The 18515-nt window shown below is 39.6% G+C and overlaps 1 protein-coding gene across 1 annotated transcript in view; it reads right to left on the bottom strand.

Annotated features, from left to right (window-relative positions):
- Positions 1-572: 572 nt before the first annotated feature.
- The window catches only part of PPP2CB (protein phosphatase 2 catalytic subunit beta), a 28300-nt gene continuing 10357 nt past the window's right edge, over positions 573-18515 (bottom strand). The window contains exons 2-7 of the mRNA XM_003269544.4: positions 14670-14879; positions 12707-12880; positions 9360-9449; positions 9085-9246; positions 6416-6534; positions 573-1268 (exon numbers count right to left, since the gene is read on the bottom strand). Of these exons, the coding sequence (XP_003269592.1) occupies positions 1196-1268; positions 6416-6534; positions 9085-9246; positions 9360-9449; positions 12707-12880; positions 14670-14879 (828 nt within the window). The 3' untranslated portion in view covers positions 573-1195. The remainder of the gene's footprint in view (positions 1269-6415; positions 6535-9084; positions 9247-9359; positions 9450-12706; positions 12881-14669; positions 14880-18515) is intronic.

The following is an 18515-nucleotide window of genomic DNA, read 5'->3' on the forward strand; positions in this document are numbered from 1 at the left end:
GCAGGTCTCAACCTCCTGAGCTCAAGCAATCCTCTTATCTCGGCCTCCCAAAGCAATGGGATTACAGGCATGAGCCACCATGCCCAGCCTATTTTTTATTTTTTAGAGATGACATCTTGCTATGTTGCCCAGGCTGCCCTCAAGCTCTTGGGTTCAAGCTATTGTTCCACCTCAGCCTCCTGAGTAGCTGGGACTATAGCTATGTCCCACTGCCCTGCTTTGAAAGATTTTATGTCGTTTCAAGATAGTGGGCCAGGTGTGATGGCACACGTCTGTAATCTCAAGAATTTGGCAGGGCCACTTGAGGCCAGGAGTTCAAGACCAGCCTGGGCAACATAGCAAGATCCTATCTCTACAAAAATATTTTAAAAATTAGCTGGGTGTGGTGGTATGTTAACTGTAGTCCCAGCTACTCAGGAGGCTGAGGGAGGAGGATGGCTTGGGCTCAGGAGTTCAAGGTTGAAGTGAGCTATGACTGTGCCACTGTACTCCAGCCTGGATGACAGAGCAAGACCTGGTTTAAAAAAAAAAAACCACAGTTTTCATTTAATGCACAACACAATAAATAACTGTTTTTGTTTAAAATGAAAAGTTTATTTGCTGAGTACACCAAATAGGATGCAAGCACTGTCATGACAAATATACAGAAATATGCAGATCAACATAAAACAGTAATTTAGTTTAAATGAAGGGAACTCTCTTTAAATGTTATGACAACATACTCCCAAGAAGAACCTTTTCTTCAGTTAAGTTAATTATACATTTCAATAAAATAAAGGATAATGGATTAGTGGAAGTTAGCTTGTGAATTTTTCTTAAAAATAAAACTCCAACTCTATTAATCCATGCCAGTTAAACACTATAACTAAAATTTCCAAATAAGCGCAAAAGGAGATGAAGCAGTTAGTTACCTTTTTTGCTTGAACAGTCCAGAGGAAAATGGTTACTATAAATACAGCAGGCAAACTGTTAGACTGACCTATCTAGAACATAGTGTACTAAATTTCAGTCTCAAACTGTGCTAAATGCTCATCATTAGTATGGCACATTTGGTCCATGATGTGGTTTAATGCCAAGACAGATCCCAATTTGTTACAGAAACACATAGATTACTGTTGCTTTTTGTTTTTAAATACATATATTTTAAAAAGCCAGGTATACTTCCACATACAAAGGCAGGTTTCCCAGGAGAAATTTATAGGAAGTAGTCTGGGGTGCGCCGTGTAACATGAGGCTCGCCACGACGAGGCGCTGGGTCAAATTGAAGGCTGTAAATGGCAAAAAAGGAAGCAAATAAAGGATTTGACTTTGCAAAGCAAACAAATGAATAAAGAACAAGACACTGTAGTAGAAACAGCAGTCTGCTTTCCCACTATGACTACATCACTTATGACTGGAATGTCCATGGGCAAATCACTGCAGATGCTCCCATCCCAACTAACTGCCTCATAGGGCAATGGTGAAAATTTTAAGAAGACAGAATGTCTGGTTTGGTGCCTGGCATAACAATTTCTAAATATTATTATTATTTAAAAGCTTAAATAATTAAAGATCAAATAATATTAAGTTTAAATAAACAATAATTGTTTAATATTATTTAATAATAGTATCACTTTTTTTTTTTTGAGGCAGAGTCTTGCTCTGTCGCCCAAGCTGGAGTGCAGTGGCACGATCTCGGCTCATTGTAAGCTCCGCCTCCCGGGTTCACACCATTCTCCTGCCTCAGCCTCCCGAGTAGCTGGGACTACAGGAGCCCACTACCATGCCCGGCTAATTTTGTTTTTATATTTTTTTTTTAGTAGAGACGGGGTTTCACTGTATTAGCCAGGATGGTCTTGATCTCCTCACCTCATGATCCACCCGCCTCGGCCTCCCAAAGTGCTGGGATTACAGGCATGAGCTACCGCGCCAGGCCTAATATCACTATTTTCTTGAGTGTTTCTGGCTAGTGGATTTTTCCAATTATTTTTGTGCCTCTATTGAGATGATCATGTGTTTTTTAATCCCTTAATATTAATATGGTTTATTATATTGATTTTCATGTTTTGAACCAACTTAGCATTCCTGGGATAAATCCCACTTGCTCATGGGTGTATAATCTTTTTACATATTGCTAGATCCAGGTTGCTGGTACGTATGTTGAAAAATTTTCTATCTGTATTCGTAACAAATGCTGGTCTGTGTTTTTTTACCTTTGTCTACTTTTGGTATCAAGGATAATAATGCAGGTATGACAGAATGAATGGCATAGTCCTCCTCTTCTGTTTTTTGGAAGTGTTTGTGAAGGATTGGCATTAACTCCTTTTTATTTTTGAGACAGGGTCTCACTCTGTTGCCCAGGCTGGAGTGCAGTGGTGTGATCATGGCTCACTGCAGCCTCAACCTCCCTGGGCTCAGGTGATCCTCGCACTTCAGCTTCCTGAGTAGCTGAGACTATAGGCTGAGCCACCACACCAGGTTAATTTTTGTATTCTTTGTAGATATAGGGTTTTACCATGTTACCCAGGCTGATCTTGAATCCTGGGCTCAATCTGCCTGCCTTGGCTTCCCAAAGTGCTAGGATTACTGGTTAGAGCCACTGCACCTGGCCAATTCCTTTTTTTAAACATTTGGTGGACTTCATCAGTGAAGCCAATTGGGCCTGGCCTTTTATTTGTGGGGAGTTTTAACTTTTTCACTCATTTATTTATATTCTTTTAAATTAAATAGGGACAAGGTCCTGCTATGTTGTCCAGGCTGGTCTCAAACTCCTAGTCTCAAGCAATCCTCTCAGCTTGGCCTCTCAAAGCTGGGATTTACAGGTGTGAGCCACCATGCCGGCTCAATATTTTCACATTTGAAAGGTCATTCAGATTTCATATTTCTTGAGTCAGTTTCAGTAGTTTCTTTTTAGGAATTAGTACATTTTATCAAAGTTACTGAATTTGCTGGCATATAGTTATTTATTGTATTCCCTTATAATCCTTTTTATTTCAGTAAGGTCTCTAGTGATTTGGTAATGTTGAGTCTTTACTCCTTTTTTTCTTGGCCAGTCTAGTTAAGGCTTTTCAAAGCATCAACTTTGGGTTTTGTTGATTTTTCTCTAATGATTTTCTACTGTTTATTTCTACTCTAAAACTCGTTTCATAAGCTTACATCAGGTTTAGTTTACTCTGCTTTTTCTAGGTCCTCAAGTATAAAGATAGGTTACTCAATAAAGATAGGTTACTGATTTCAAATTCTCTTGTTTTTTTCTGAGACAGGGTCTTGCTCTGTTGCCCAGGCTGTAGTGTAGTGCTGTGATCACAGCTCATTGCAGCCTTGATCAACTGGGCTCAAGTGATCCTCCACCTCAGCCTCCCATACAGCTGAGACTACAGGTGCTTGGCACCATACCTGGCTAATTTTTAAATTTTTTTGCAAAGACGGGGTCTCCCTATGTTGCCCAGGCTGGCCTCAAGTGATCCTCCTACTTTGGCTTCCCAAAGTGTTGGGATTACTTGCGTGAGCCACAGCATCCAGCCATGTTAATGATTTCTAATTTCATTTCCTTGTGTTGGAGAATATACTTTGTAAGAATCCAATCTTCTTAAATTGCCTGAGGCATGTTTTATAGTCTAGCATATGACTATGTTTCATGTTTACTTGAGAGGAATGTATTCTGCTGTTGTTGGGTGTTGTTTTATAGACATGAGGTATAGAGTCAGTTTACAGTGTTGCTCAAGTGTTCTGCTGCCTTCATCTCCTGCCTAGTTGTTCTATCCAAGAGAAACGGTTTCTGTTGCTTAGTTTTTTCTTGTGTAGAGGTCACACTTCCTTGTTCTTTCCATGTCTTATAATCTGTGGTTGAAAAATTGGACATTATAGATAATATATTGCAGTAACTCTGGAATTCATGTCCTTGGGGACTGATCTTGTCTTTTTGGTGGTTTATTATTTTTGTTTAGTGACTTAGCTGAACTAACTGTAAAGTTGGCTTCCCCCATAGTGTGCAGCCCCTGTGGCCCTGCTCAGATGTTTTCACTTTTTTTTTTTTTTGAGTTTCACTTTTGTTGCCCAGGCTGGAGTGCAATGGCGTGATCTCCACTGCCTCCCAGGTTCAAGCGATTCTCCTGCCTCAGCCTCCCGAGTAGCTGGGATTACAGGCATGCGCCACCACGCCCAGCTAATTTTGTATTTTTAATAGAGACTGGGTTTCTCCATGTTAGTCAGGCTGGTCTTGAACTCCCGACCTCAGGTGATCCGCCCACCTCGGCCTCCCAAAGTGCTGGGATTATAGGCATGTGCCTGGCCGTTTTTACTTCTTTTAATCTTTCACAGCCTGGCTACTGAGGGGCTGTCTCTGGGTAGGCATAAGCCACTTACTGATCAAAGATTGTACTTAAGTCCCCTTGGCCGGTTAGATCTTAAAGCTCACCCTAATGACCACAGGAAATGTTATGTGACTTGCAGATTGCTATCAAAGCTGAAGGAGTTTATATTTTGGCTTCCCATTCAGCCAGGGACTAATAGTTGGATCTTCATTCTGCACTCAGTCCAGAGAGGGTATAACCTTGGGCATGCACATATTCTGCCACACTGTCAGGGATGAGTGTGATTTTATTTTAAAGCCTGACTTCCTAGGAGGTGTTCCTCGGTCAGAGTAATTCAATGTTCAGTCAATGATCAGAGGTTGTGTTTAAGACTCACGTACTTCCTGGCTAACACAGTGAAACCCTGTCTCTACTAAAAATACAAAAAATTAGCCGGGCATGGTGGCGGGCGCCTGTAGTCCCAGCTACTCGGGAGGCTGAGGCAGGAGCATGGCATGAACCCAGGAGGCGGAACTTGCAGTGAGCCGAGATTGCGCCACTGCACTCCAGCCTGGGCAACAGAGTGAGACTCCGTCTCAAAAAAACAAAACAAAACAAAACAAAACAAAACAAAACAAAACAAAACAAAACAAGCCTCACGTACCACTGACGGTTACACCATTTGTTGATCAATCTACTTATCTGTTTCCTGGGGCTGCCGTAGCAAATTACCAAACTGCACAGCTTATACAACAGGGATTTATCGTCTCAGAGTTCTGGAGGCTACAAGTCTGAAACCAAGATGCTGGGAGGACCACGCTCTCTCTGAAGGCTCTAGGAAAAATCCTTCCTAGCCTCTCCCTAGCTTCTGATGGCTCTGGCAATCCTTGGCTGGTAGATGCATCATTCGAATCTCTGGCTTCACACATCATTCTCCCCTGTGTGTATTTCTTTTCCTCTTTACTAAAATCCCATTCGAATTGGATTTAGGCCCACCTAATCCAGTACAATCTCATCTTTAATAATTATATCTGCAAAGATCCTATTTCCAAATAACATCACATTTTGAGGTTCTGGGTGGACATGAATTTTGTGTGTGTTGGGGGGACACTATTCAACTCAGTACAATCTATGTGTGGCTTGAAAATATTATCTGAATACCCCACATCCTACTCTGACTGCTCCTGAGTGGGTATGGCTAGTGCATGTGCACAGCCTTCTTGTCCCCCCAGGGCTGACTATGATCCCAGAAGGGCTCTTCTTGGCTTTTTCCCTGGTGCTATTTGTTGAACAACATGTTGCTCTACTCTTTGGTATGTTGCTCCTAGTATCATGGGAGCTATTACAGCCCTCTTAATTAGTCTCCACCATGACATCCACTGCTTTCCACAAAGCACTCAGATTTGGAATTCTCCATCACTTAAGTAAGGTAAGTCCTCGGAGGCAGAGCTGAGGAACTTCTGTGACCTGCCTTTCCTCCTGAGCAGAACTTCTATGCCAGTGCGGGCTTGGTGATACCACCTAGTTTATGAGCAGGTGCTGGGGTAACAGCATTGGGAAACCTAGCATTCTCATCTGCCATGCATGCCTGGAGCAGAGCTCCTGCCCCAGGAGCTGAGGCAGGGAAGGGGGCCTCTGACTGCTTGACTGCATCTACCAGGAGTAGAGCTTCTGTAACTCCAGACTAGGAGAGGTGAGATATGCTGGCATCTGATCTCTGGGAGTGAAACCACAGCCCCAACCCTGGGAGCTGGTGAAGAGGGGGAATCCCTTAGCCTCCTAACTATACCAACCCAGAGCAGAGCGCCTGTAGTCGTTTCTCTGAGAGGGATCTGGGAGGAGTTGAAGGGGGCAAGTCATAGCTCAAATGCCACAGACTATGGCTATTATTACTGAGATTTAGTAGGTTTTCTTGAATTAACTGTTTCTCCACCTGCTGTATGCTCTTAGGACAATTTCCAAAAGCTTTGAAAAATTATTTTTTAAAAATAATGTTCTCCAGCTAATGGTTGTTTTTGCTGGGGAGGGGCTTTGCTATACTCCTCATCCAATTTCAGAAACAGTAATCTTCTACTTCTATTTTTAACATTTCAAATTTTCCTTCTGAAAGTAAGTATATACAATTAAAATTTACAGTTACTCACAAGGAATATTTTAAAGTGTCATCTAATTCCATGATAGCAGCCTGGTTCCCACAACGATAACAGTAATTGGGTGCACTGAAAATGGTAACCACATTCCGATCATGACACCAATTGTACCCCTGCAGGATAAAAACAAATTCATTATTTCATTATAATATTATGATTTTGACACAGACACATTTAAAAAAAACTAAACTCAAAAATTACAGGTACTCTCTGTGGAAATGTAGTCGTCTGCATTACTATATAAGGTCTCCATCTTTAATAGTTTGTGTACCTGTACAGAATACTGTGCAATTCGTGGGCCTAGGATTCTGTTAAATGCAGCTCGCTAATTGTTGTTTTGCCTTATCTATGCTTGAAATCTTGGCAAGGATGTGTACTGAATTTCTCCCACAATCATAATTAATTTCTCAATTTTCCCTCATGAATTATGCCAATTTTTCTTTATATTATTTTGAAGATATTACTAGGCAAATACAAATTTAGAATACTTTCTTCCTAGAGAACTGGGCCAGTTTTCATCAATAATCTCTTTATTTCTAACAATACCTTTTATTAGAGCCTATCTCATTCATATTAGCTATAGTTGTTGCCCAGGCTGGAGTGCAGTGGTGCAATCTAGACTCACTGCAACAAGGATGTGTACTGAATTTCTCCCACAATCATAATTAATTTCTCAATTTTCCCTCATGAATTATGCCAATTTTTCTTTATATATTTTGAAGATATTACTAGGTAAATACAAATTTAGAATACTTTCTTCCTAGAGAACTGGGCCAGTTTTCATCAATAATCTCTTTATTTCTAATAATACCTTTTATTAGCGCCTATCTCATTCATATTAGCTATAGTTGTTGCCCAGGCTGGAGTGCAATGGTGCAATCTAGACTCACTGCAACCTCCAACTCCTGGGTTCAAGCAATTCTCCTGCCTCATCCCCCTGAGTAGCTGGGACTACAGGCGCGTGCCACCACACCAGGTTAATTTTTTGTATTTTAGTAGATACAGGAGCTCACCATGTTGCCCAGGCTGGTCTCCAATTCCTGAGCTCCAGCAATCCGCTTGCCTCAGCCTCCCAAAGTGCTGGGAATACAGGCACAAGCCACTGCGCCAGCTTATTAGCTATATTTTTGATATTTTGATTAACTACTTGATATACCAATATACCATTTTCCAACTTTTACCTGTAGTTTATGGTGTTTTTTTTTTTTTTTTCCTCTTTTTTTTTGAGACAAGGTCTCACTCTTTTGCCCAGGCTGGAGTGCAGTGGTACGATCATAGCTCACTGTAGCCTCAACCTCCTGGCCTCAAGTGACCCTCTCACCTCAGCCTCCCGAGTAGCTGAGACAACAGACATATGCCACCATGCCCAGCCAACTTTTTGACTTTTTTTTTTTTTTTTATAGAGATGAGGTCTCACTATGTTGCCCAGGCTGGTCTGAAACTCCAGGACTCAAGAGATCCTCCCACCTCGGCCTCCCAAAGTGCTGGGATTACAGGCATGAGCCACTTTGTCTAGCCAGTCATTTATGTTTTAGGTACATCCCAAGTAACATCTAAATTTTGATTATTTATCCAATCTAAGAGTCTCTTTCAGGCTAAAATTTTAGTCTATTTCTTATAATCACTGATATAATTAAATTTATTTTTACTATATAAATTTGTGTTTTTTATCATGCTCCCTTGTTTCTACTGGGCTGGTGAAGTTTTCTCTAACATCTTGAAGCCACTCCCTACTGGTCTGGAGGGATTATGTTGTTTATAGTCCCTTAGTAGTTGTAAAACAGTTAATATTATAGTGGAGAAATCTGGCAGACATCATCTTAGTTGCCACCACCAGCATTGAGACAAGCAGATTTTAGGACCACTTGATACAATGCACGGAGGAGGACACACCATCTTTCTATGGCATGACTGCTAAAAATGCATACGTTGAAACCCTAACTGCAAGGAAACCATCAGTCAAACCCCAACTGAGGGATATTTCTGTTAAGATAAAATGCTCCTACTCTTCCAAAATGTCAAGAATGTGGAAAACAATGAAAATTGGAGGATTTCCACATCAAAGTAGAATGAACACAACCTAATCTTTGGATTAGATTATGCACATACAGTAAGAAAAAAAAATTAAATTTTGCTATAAAAGACATTAGTGAGACAATTAGCAAAATTTGAATAAAGTGTTCATATTAAATAATAGTACTATATGAACACAAATTTCCCAACTGTGATAACTATACGGTGGTTATGTGACAGTGTGTCCTTAATTTTACAAAATACACATAGAAAGTTGGTAGTAAAGGAGTATCTGTCTGCAACAGATATTCAAATGGTTCAGAAGAAAGTGTGGGGGGTGAAGAGGAAGAGAGACACAAAATGATAAAGCAAATATAGTAAAACATTTACAGTCAGGAATTTGAATGAAGCATACAGGGAATTTTGGGGTACTATTTTTGTAACTGTTTTCTAAGTCTCAATTTCAAAAACGAGTTATAATTCTGCTCTGGTCTACTAGTGCTTTCCCTACTTGCTAAAACAAGCAAGTTTTTCCTCTTTTCACCTAGGTAATAAACGGTGAGGAATGTTTCTTAGTTAAGTCATAATGCCTTATTACAGAAGTATATACTAATCTGAAATAAAGATCATTCTGTCAGGAAGGTACATACCTCCATTACAAGCTGGTGGGCACGAGAAACCAGTGTGAGACCATTGGCATGGTTAAAGGTTTCAGAAATGTCTTGTCCAAATGTGTAGCCAGCACCACGTGGTGAAATACCCCATCCACCACGATCATCTGGATCTGACCATAACAGATCACACATTGGGCCCTAGCCAAGAAAAATAAGTACATGTTACAAATTATTATCAGTCATACTTTATCGTCCTCAAAATATGGTTATATTTTCTTTTCCTGTCTTCTTCTTTTTTAAATTAAGTTTACCTCATGTGGAACTTCCTGTAAACGATCCAGGGCTCTTATATGATCCAGTGTGTCTATGGATGGAGAGAGGCCACCATGGAGGCAGAATATCTGTTTATGAATTAACAAAAGAGAATGTATTTGTTTTACTAACTGCTAACAGTTAACAAAGAGTAAATAATGGTTAAAAGTGTCAGTTCAAATAGTGCCAACATTTAAACATATTTTGTCCACCTTTTTTTCTTCTTTACCCCTTCTCTGGTCAATGGTATCCCCATCCTTGGGGACCCACCATTAAATTTCTTTTTTTTTTTTTTTCTCTCCCTCCCTCCCTTCCTTTTCTCTGGTCAATGGTATCCCCATCCTTGGGACCTACCATTAAATTTCTTTCTTTTTTTTCTCCCTCCCCCCTTCCCTCCTTTCTTTTCTTTCTGTAGAGATGGAGTCTTGCTGTGCTACTGAGGATGGAGTGCACAGTGGCTATTCACAGGCATGATCACTGTGCAATGCAGCCATGAACTCCTGGGCCCAAGCAATCCTCCCACCTCAGCTTCTTGAGAAGCTAGGATTATAGGTGCATGCCACTGTACCCAGCTGTCATTACAGCTTCTGTTGGCTATTGCTGATATATACAATTTTTTGTTTCTCTTACAGCAAACACTCTAATTCCTGTTACTGGCTACAATAAATTTTCAGTTCCTTTCATATTTTCTAAGAACATAATCAAGTCATTTGCAAAAATATTTTTGTTTTTTCTTCTCAATGTTTATACCTTTTAATTCTTTTTATTGCTTAGTGCATTGGCCAGGACTTCTAAAATAAAATGGAATAATACAAATGTTTTCTGTTTTATTTTTTGTAAGCTACCTAGTTTCAAGTCAATGCTCTAGGTATTCTGAATCAGAGAGAATAATACAAGTTTTAACAAGCATTTTCTTTCTGATTTTGATTTTTTTTTTTTTGAGACGGAGTTTCGCTCTTGTTGCCCAGTGCAATGGTGTGATCTCAGCTCACCGCAACCTCCGCCTTCCAAGTTGAAGTAATTCTCCTGCCTGAGCCTCCTGACTAGCTGGGTTTACAGGCATGTGCCACTATGCCTGGCTAATTTTGTATTTTTAGTAGAGACAGCGTTTCTCCATGTTGGCCAGGCTGGTCTTGAACTCCCAACCTCAGGTGATCCGCCCACCTTGGCCTCCCAAAGTGCTGGGATTACAGGCATGAGCCACCTCACCCAGCCTGATGAGAAGGTTTCTAATGTTTAGCTGATAGTATAACCAGCGTTTCTTTATCCACTTAATATTATTATTTTATAAAATAACTGAGTTTTGAATCATAAATATAGGAATTTTTTTTCCAAATGATTTTGGTCTGATTTTATTTTTCTGTGCATGCCACGTCTGGTTTGGCATTGAGGTTATACTAGGCATACAGTGTGAGTTTTGAACTCTCCATCTTTTCCCAAGTTCTAGAACACAAATTATATGTTCCTTAAGGGTTTGGTAGAATTAGCCTATAAAACTATTTATATCTGGTTGCTATTGGTAGTTTACTTATATTGGACGAATTTCTGCAAGCCAATTTTAATAACTGGTATTTTACTATAGTAAGCTTCATTCAGCTTTTCAAATTTAGTGCACTAAAGCTGCACCTGTTCTTGTGATACATGAGCTCCTGCATAGTTATAATTATGCCTTATTTCACTCCTAGTGTTTTATGTGCCTTCCACCTTTTCTTCTAGATCACTTTTGTTCACTATTATTTCTTTCCTAGTAACTTTTCAGAAAGAGAGGAAGGAAGGAGGAAGGGAAAAATATAAAAAAGCTCTACTAACACACCCATTTTAAAAACTAGATACTTCATTAAAACTGATAGGCTGTCTTTTGAAAATCATTCTGTCCAGCAATTTTATTATTAACGAAGACTATGTTGCTTCAAAACAATTAAAAACAATCTTAATTAAAATTTAACATCTTTTAAATTCACATTTTCTTTTAGCAAGTCCAGGCAAAGTATTGTCCTTTCAAATTAATCATGGCAGTGTCCAAAATCATGGCTGGGAAAAAAGACTGTCAGGATTACACAGAGAAAGTTATAACCAAATTATACTCCCACAAGCAGTATAAGAGAGAATTTATTACATTCTTGACAACTCTGGGCTTTTATAATTTAAGAATTATGAAGTTTTATTGTATATTTTATATTTATTTATTTTTTGAGATGGAGTCTCACTTTGTCACCCAAGCTGGAGTGCCGTGATACAATCTCGGCTCACTGCAACCTCTGTCTCTCTCAGGTTCAAGTGATTCTCCTGCCTCAGCCTCTCAAGTAGCTGGGACTACAGGCATGCACTGCCATCTCCGGCTAATTTTTGTATTTTTAGTAGAGATGGGGTTTCACCATGTTGGCCAGGCTGGTCTCGAACTCCCTACCTCAGGTGATCCACCCACCTCAGCCTCCCAAAGTGCTGGGATTACAGGTATAAGCCACCTTGCCCGGCCTTTGTTTTATATTTAAATTTAAATCAGTTCATGCTTACAGTGATTATCTCCAGAAATTGAAATAGGAAATTTGCATAATTTCTTCTTATAGTTTTGAATGTTTCATGACATGTCTGCACTACTTGTTACAGCAAATGCAGAAATAGCATTTGCTTCTATTTTCTTTTTTTGTTCTTCGAGATGGGGTTTTGCTGTTGCCCAGGCTGGAGCACAGTGCTGTGATCACAGCTCACTGCAGCCTTAACTTCCTGGGCTGAAGAGATCCTCTCACCTCTAGCTTCCTGACTAGCTAGACCACAAGCATGCGCCACTGTGCCTAGCTGATTTTTAAATTTTTTTGTAGAGACAGGGTCTCACTACATTGCCCAGGCTGGTCTTGAACCCCTGAACTCAAGCAGTCCTCTTGCCTCGGCCTCCCAAAGTACTAGCCACTGTGCCCAGCCAAGCATTCACTTCTCAGGGAAGGTGCAATACACAATATAACATTTGCAATTACCATGAAAATAGAAATGAAAAGTTATTAATGGTAACCAGCAGACACTGTGTCTATATGCAGAGACAGTTTTAAATAACATCTTGCTTTACTAGTACTATACATCAGTGTGTTAAACATTTATAATGTTTATCAGTATCTTAAAAAGCACAGCATATTCTTTGGTCAAAAGATTTACAACAGGAAAATTTGCTGGTCCAAATGTACGTGAAACTTACCCACTTCCCTGCTTTGAAATTTTAAGTATAAGGGAAGGAGGAGGAAAAGGCCAAGGAGATGCAGAAACACAGGTCATATGAATCTAGACCCTAGCTTACCAATAGTCAATCTTTGCCTTCATTTACCTCCTCCCAAGATGTAAGCACACACATACATACCTGTCCATCTACTAAAGCTGTAAGTGGAAGATAATCAAAGAGATCTGTAAAATATTTCCAAACGTTGGCATTCCCATACTTTCGCAGACATTCATCATAAAAGCCATATACTTGGGTAATTTGTCGGCTTTCATGATTTCCTCTCAATATTGTAATGCGTTCTGGATAACGCACCTGGAAGAAAAGGAGTAAAACCCATAGTAAAATCACATTTTTACTAGTGTCACGTGAAGTACATTAGTCTCTGACCCATTTTTATACATGGCGCTTTTGGCCACCAGTATATTAAATGTTAATTTCATTTTCAAAATAAAAAACTTGCTTATTCATAACCAGGTCTTACTGGTTAACATTTGACATGTTTATTATAATTATCCTTTTTCATCATGTTTTGACCACCCTCATCAGAACCTTTAACTAATACTTAAATTACTATAATAAACTTGTATCTGATACTTTGCTTCTATTATGTTCTTCATCATCAAATTATTATTACTTTTCTAAATCTTTCTAGAACACTATAACTTCTTACTGCTGAATGAGTAGTGAAAATCACAGGTTTGAAGCTGAGACAAACTCCTCTACAGATTAACTTCTTCCCTTTTCAATTTTTATTTCCCACAGGAAGATTGGATTTGCCAATAATAACACAAAAACAGGCCCCTGACAAAACTGGGCAAGATTTCAAATGTATTATTAGTTTCCTTTCTATTACAAAACAAAAACACAAGTGACTATTTAGTTAGGAATGTGTCTGATAAGAAATATGAAAAAGCATTGGATTCTGCAAATTAAGCAAAAAGCTGCAAGTATGTACTTCAATTCATACATAATAAGCATCCGTTACGTGTCTAATGTAAGTTTGGTGCTATAAAGCCAGATGCCAGGTCTACACAAGTACAGCCATGTGCTGGGCAGCGTTTTGTTAACAGATTACATGTACGATGTTGGCTGGAGCAAGAGACTATACCATATAGCCTTCGTGTACAGTAGGCTATACCACTTAGGTTTGTGTAAGTTCTAAAGATGACAAAATCACCTAATGGCACATTTCTCAGAATGTATGACTGTAGTTAAGTGACCCATTACTATGTAATATATTGCTTCTGCTGTTGAGGGACTAACCTCACTAAAGAGATACGTAAAATAAGTAATAGAAGGCAATAAGCCACTTTTGCAGCATAAATAAGGACTGGGAGAATAAGTTTCCTCATAGTAATTTAGAGCAGAAGGAATAAGGCTAAAATGGTTGAAGGTTACATGGAAGAAGTGAGACCTGAGCTGAGTCTTGGCAGAAAGGTAAGAAATCAGGGACAGAGTAACCTCGTGGGGGAAATCGAACATGGAAATAAAGAGTCCAGAGCACTGAATAAGAAGAAACTTTGATTTGAGCCAGAGTTTATGCTACCAACCGCTGGCAGGCAAAAATTCAGACTAGACTATAGAAGGCCAGGCAAGGAGTTTGAGTTTGATTCTATAGGCAACAGGCAATCAACAGGAAGTAACAATATAAAGGTGTTAAATAAGAGATTTCATTGGCCAGCATATGCCAGGTGGATTTAGGGGGGATCAGATCTTGGAGGCAGAAATATTAGTTACTAAGCTATTGCAACAATCGAATTGTGAAGTGATAAACTGTGTGAAAATAGAGAGACAGGAACAACAGACTTTTCAAAGCAAGGATTTAAAAAGACTTGTCTATTGGCTCAATATAACAGATAAGTGATAAAGTCAAATATGATTCCAAGACTTCAGCTATGGACTACTCGAGAGAATGATAAATTTACCGGGAATACACAGAAGTTATCCTTTTCACCTCTCCTTTAAAAAGATGTAAAACCAATTATTATTTTAAGGGGCTATAAACTGAACAGACCGTAAAACAGATGATATGCAATACTGTCATTCTTGCCTTTTGCCTGATTTAAATCTTGAAAAAAAAATTGAATTTCAATAATCATACCTTTAATGCTACAAGAAGAGTCACAGTCTCCACTGAATAATATCCTCTGTCTACATAGTCACCCATGAATAAGTAGTTTGTATCTGGTGATTTTCCACCAATTCTAAAGAGTTCCATAAGATCATGAAATTGACCATGCACATCTCCACAAACAGTAACAGGGCAACGAACCTCTTGCACATTTGATTCTTTTGTTAAAATTTCCTTTGCCTGTTAGAAAAGTGAAATCAACAATTACAAAGTTAAAACTATCATTTCTTATCTATTAAAAGAAAATTTGGGGAAAAAAACACTTGAAATGTGCCTTATAAAAGCATATGTGAAAACCAAACCACGAGATAACACTTCACTAGAAAGGCTATAATAAAAAAAACAGTTAATAAGTGTTGCAAACATGTGGATAAGTTGGAACCCTCATACACTGCTGGTGGAAATGCAAAATGGTGCAGCTGCTGTGGAAAACTGTCTGGCAGTTCCTCCAAAGTTAAACCTAAAATTACCATATAATCCAGCAGTTCCACTCCTAGGTATACACTCAAGAGAAATGAAATCTGGTTTATACATGTTCATGGCAGCATTATAACAGCCAAAAAGTAGAAACCACCAGATACTGATCAACCGATGAATGGACATAATATATTCATACAATGGAACAGTTATTCAGCCATGAAGAAATGAAGTACTGATACATGCTACAACTTTGAAGACATTATGGTAAGTGCAAGAAGTCAGTCACGAATGATCACATAATGTACAATTCCATTTACATGAAATGTCCAGTATAGGCAAATCTTCAAGGCAGAAGGTCTGTGTTTTAAAAAGAATAATCTTATTACTCACAAGTTTAAAAAGGTCAATGAAAGAAAAAAGTCAAATTATGCAAATACTTGCGTAAACAAACATTCTTACACCAATTCATAGGCCAACCTTGAATTTCTTTATTCCAATTATTCTGAATTTATAGAATTAAGTTAGAATATACCATTAGGTGGCCCTGAAGTACAGAATTTATGCTTAAACACTGGCAAATGAAATGTTCTGACTAAATCGAAGTTCACTAATGGCTCATCGATCTGGCCCCTCTGCCTAATAGCAAAAGACCCCAGAATCAGGAAGAAAAATTTAAAAGCCTCTGAAGTAACAAAACAGACATCATAAAAATGTACCTAACCCACCAGAAGAGTCTCTCAGGCCTTATTCTGGGCCTACTGTTATCTACAAAATTCCAACAAGCTATTTACTGAGTTTCCAGGTCCATGACAAATTAGAAACAGAAAACCACGAAAGGTAAGAGATGAGAACTGGGACTAATACAGAATGCGAACCGAGAGGAAGAAACAACCGGATGGCTAGCATAGCTAAAACACAGGGCAGCTGGGCGCGGTGGCTCATGCCTGTAATCCCAGCACTCTGGGAGGCTGACGGGGGAGGATAGCTTGAATACAGGAGTTTGAGACCAGGCTGGGCAACACAGTGAAACCTCTGGTCTCTATAAAAAATTTAAAAAATAGCTGGGCATGGTGGTGTGTGCCTATAGTCCCAGCTACTTAGGAGGGTGGGGTGGGGTGGGAAGACTGCTTGAGCTGGGGAGTTCAAGGCTGCAGTGAGCCATGGTCGCACCACTTTGCAGTTAACCCTGGGTGAGAGTGAGACAAAAGAAAAAAAAGGCAACAACACAGCACAATAAAAGTCAAACAGGGCCGGGCGCGGTGGCTCATGCCTGTAATCCCAGCACTTTGGGAGGCCGAGGCAGGTGGATCACGAGGTCAGGAGATCGAGACCATCCTGGCTAACACAGTGAAACCCCATCTCTACTAAAAATACAAAAAATTAGCCCGGTGTGGTGGCGGGCACCTGTAGCCCCAGCTACTCGGGATGCTGAGGCAGGAGAATATGACATGAACCTGGGAGGCGAGCTTGCAGTGGGCCAAGATCGCGCCACTGCACTCCAGCCTGGGCGACAGAGCAAAACTCAGTCACAGAAAAAAAAAAAAAAAAGTCAAACAGGATGAAGCTTAAAGTAAAAGCAGATGACGGCTTAGACTGGTGGGAGAGAGCACGATTTTAGGGACAGACAATTCTCTGTCTCTTCAGTGATTTGATAATCTGAAGAGTATTTAAAAACATGGATTTTGAGTTTCACTGTTATGTTCCTGCTACTCTGCATTTTTGTCAACAGACTTTAACACTGAGTTGAGGGATACTCAACCTGCAGCGATTTTCAAAACACACAATAGTTTGTACACACACTGTATGAATCACAAAGTTACTCTAGCCCCAGATTACTTTATGCCAACTAGAAGCACCCAGCCCAGACTCTTAATTTGAAGCAACTCTAAAGAGCAGGGACAATGGCAAGTTTTATTCTAACAGAAGTGTTCTCTCCAGTGTTCTACAACATTTCTAAGGTATGATTCTGACTGCACCTCTAACCTCCCTTAATTTCTGCAAAATGCTCATGCTTGGTTCTCCAGCTTTTCTTTTGATTCTAGGCTACCATGTATTCTTCTACAAATGCCTTTTCCGCTTATAGCCTGGTAGGATTCCCAAGAGTTATGGACAATGTAGCCCATACTTTCTTCTCCTTGCCTGTAATTAATTAGAATGAGATTATATGCACTGAAGTCTTCCAGAAAACATGGGTTCTCTTCACAGTTTTAATCTAATTGTGTAATCTTAAGGCCTTTATACCCTTCAGTTTCTTTTCCTGAGATCCCAAATTAAATAGTAATTTTACCAGTAGCCAAGTTTATTCCACAAAACAGCTCCCAATACACCACAAACATTCTGCACACCACATATTTTTTGCATATGAAGAACATGGCTGAGGATATTATATACAGAAACATAATGGTTGTCTGGGAGGTAGGAGGGCAGTGGACAGGGATGGTGGGTAGAGTGCATTTGCTTTCCTTCCTACCTTTCTGAGGTGCTTGCACAAATTTTTTTTGAGACAGCGTCTCGCTCTGCTGCCCAGGCTGGAGTGCAGTGGTGTGAACATGGCTCACTGCAGCCTCAAACTCCTGGGCTCCAGCAGTCCTCCCACTTCAGCCTCCCAAAGTGCTGAGATTACACGTCTGAGCCACCGTGACTGGCCGATGCTCGAAATTTTAAAAAACAAATTCTGTATTACTTTTTCAAATGGAAAAAACCGGGCTTCTTAAACTTCAAAACAAATTCCCGATGGCAGTAATTAAAAAAACCACTACAGTGTTATATCCACACAATGGAATTTTATTCAGCCATAAAAAGGAACGAAGTCCAGATACATGCTACGATATGGAGGAATCTTGGAAATATTATGCTAAAAGAGAGAGGCCAAACACACAAGACATAACCCTGGAAATGAAATTCAAATCAAAAGTACACAGAAGAACCGACTGTGGGAATGCTGACAATGCTGCTGTTGGAGAGACTCCAAATATGCAGCCAGGAACTTAGCAACACGGAGAAATTTGGTGATATAAAGAAGTGAAAATGCAAACTTATTGCATAAATGAGGAAAATGGTTTTGGAAGAAGTGATGCTAGCAAAAATCTCTTTCTGTATTTGTCAGGAAAGATTACTTTTACTTCGGCTCCTAAATAAATCAGACGAACAGTTCCTAGGACTTTATAGATATATTTAAGATTATCTCTTGTATCTTACTAGCTTTTTTTTTTTTTTTTTTTTAAGACACGGTCTTAATCTTCTTGACAAATACAGGTATTTCATGACACTGAAAGCACAAAGGAAGCTGGGGGCAGTGGCTCACACCTGTAATCCCAGCACTTTGGAAGGCCGAGGCAGAAGGATCACTTGAGTCGAGGAGTTCAAGATCACCTTGGACAACATGAGGAGACCCTG

This window comes from Nomascus leucogenys, chromosome 8, assembly GCF_006542625.1.
Source record: "Nomascus leucogenys isolate Asia chromosome 8, Asia_NLE_v1, whole genome shotgun sequence".
Classification (NCBI taxonomy): Eukaryota; Metazoa; Chordata; class Mammalia; order Primates; family Hylobatidae; genus Nomascus; species Nomascus leucogenys.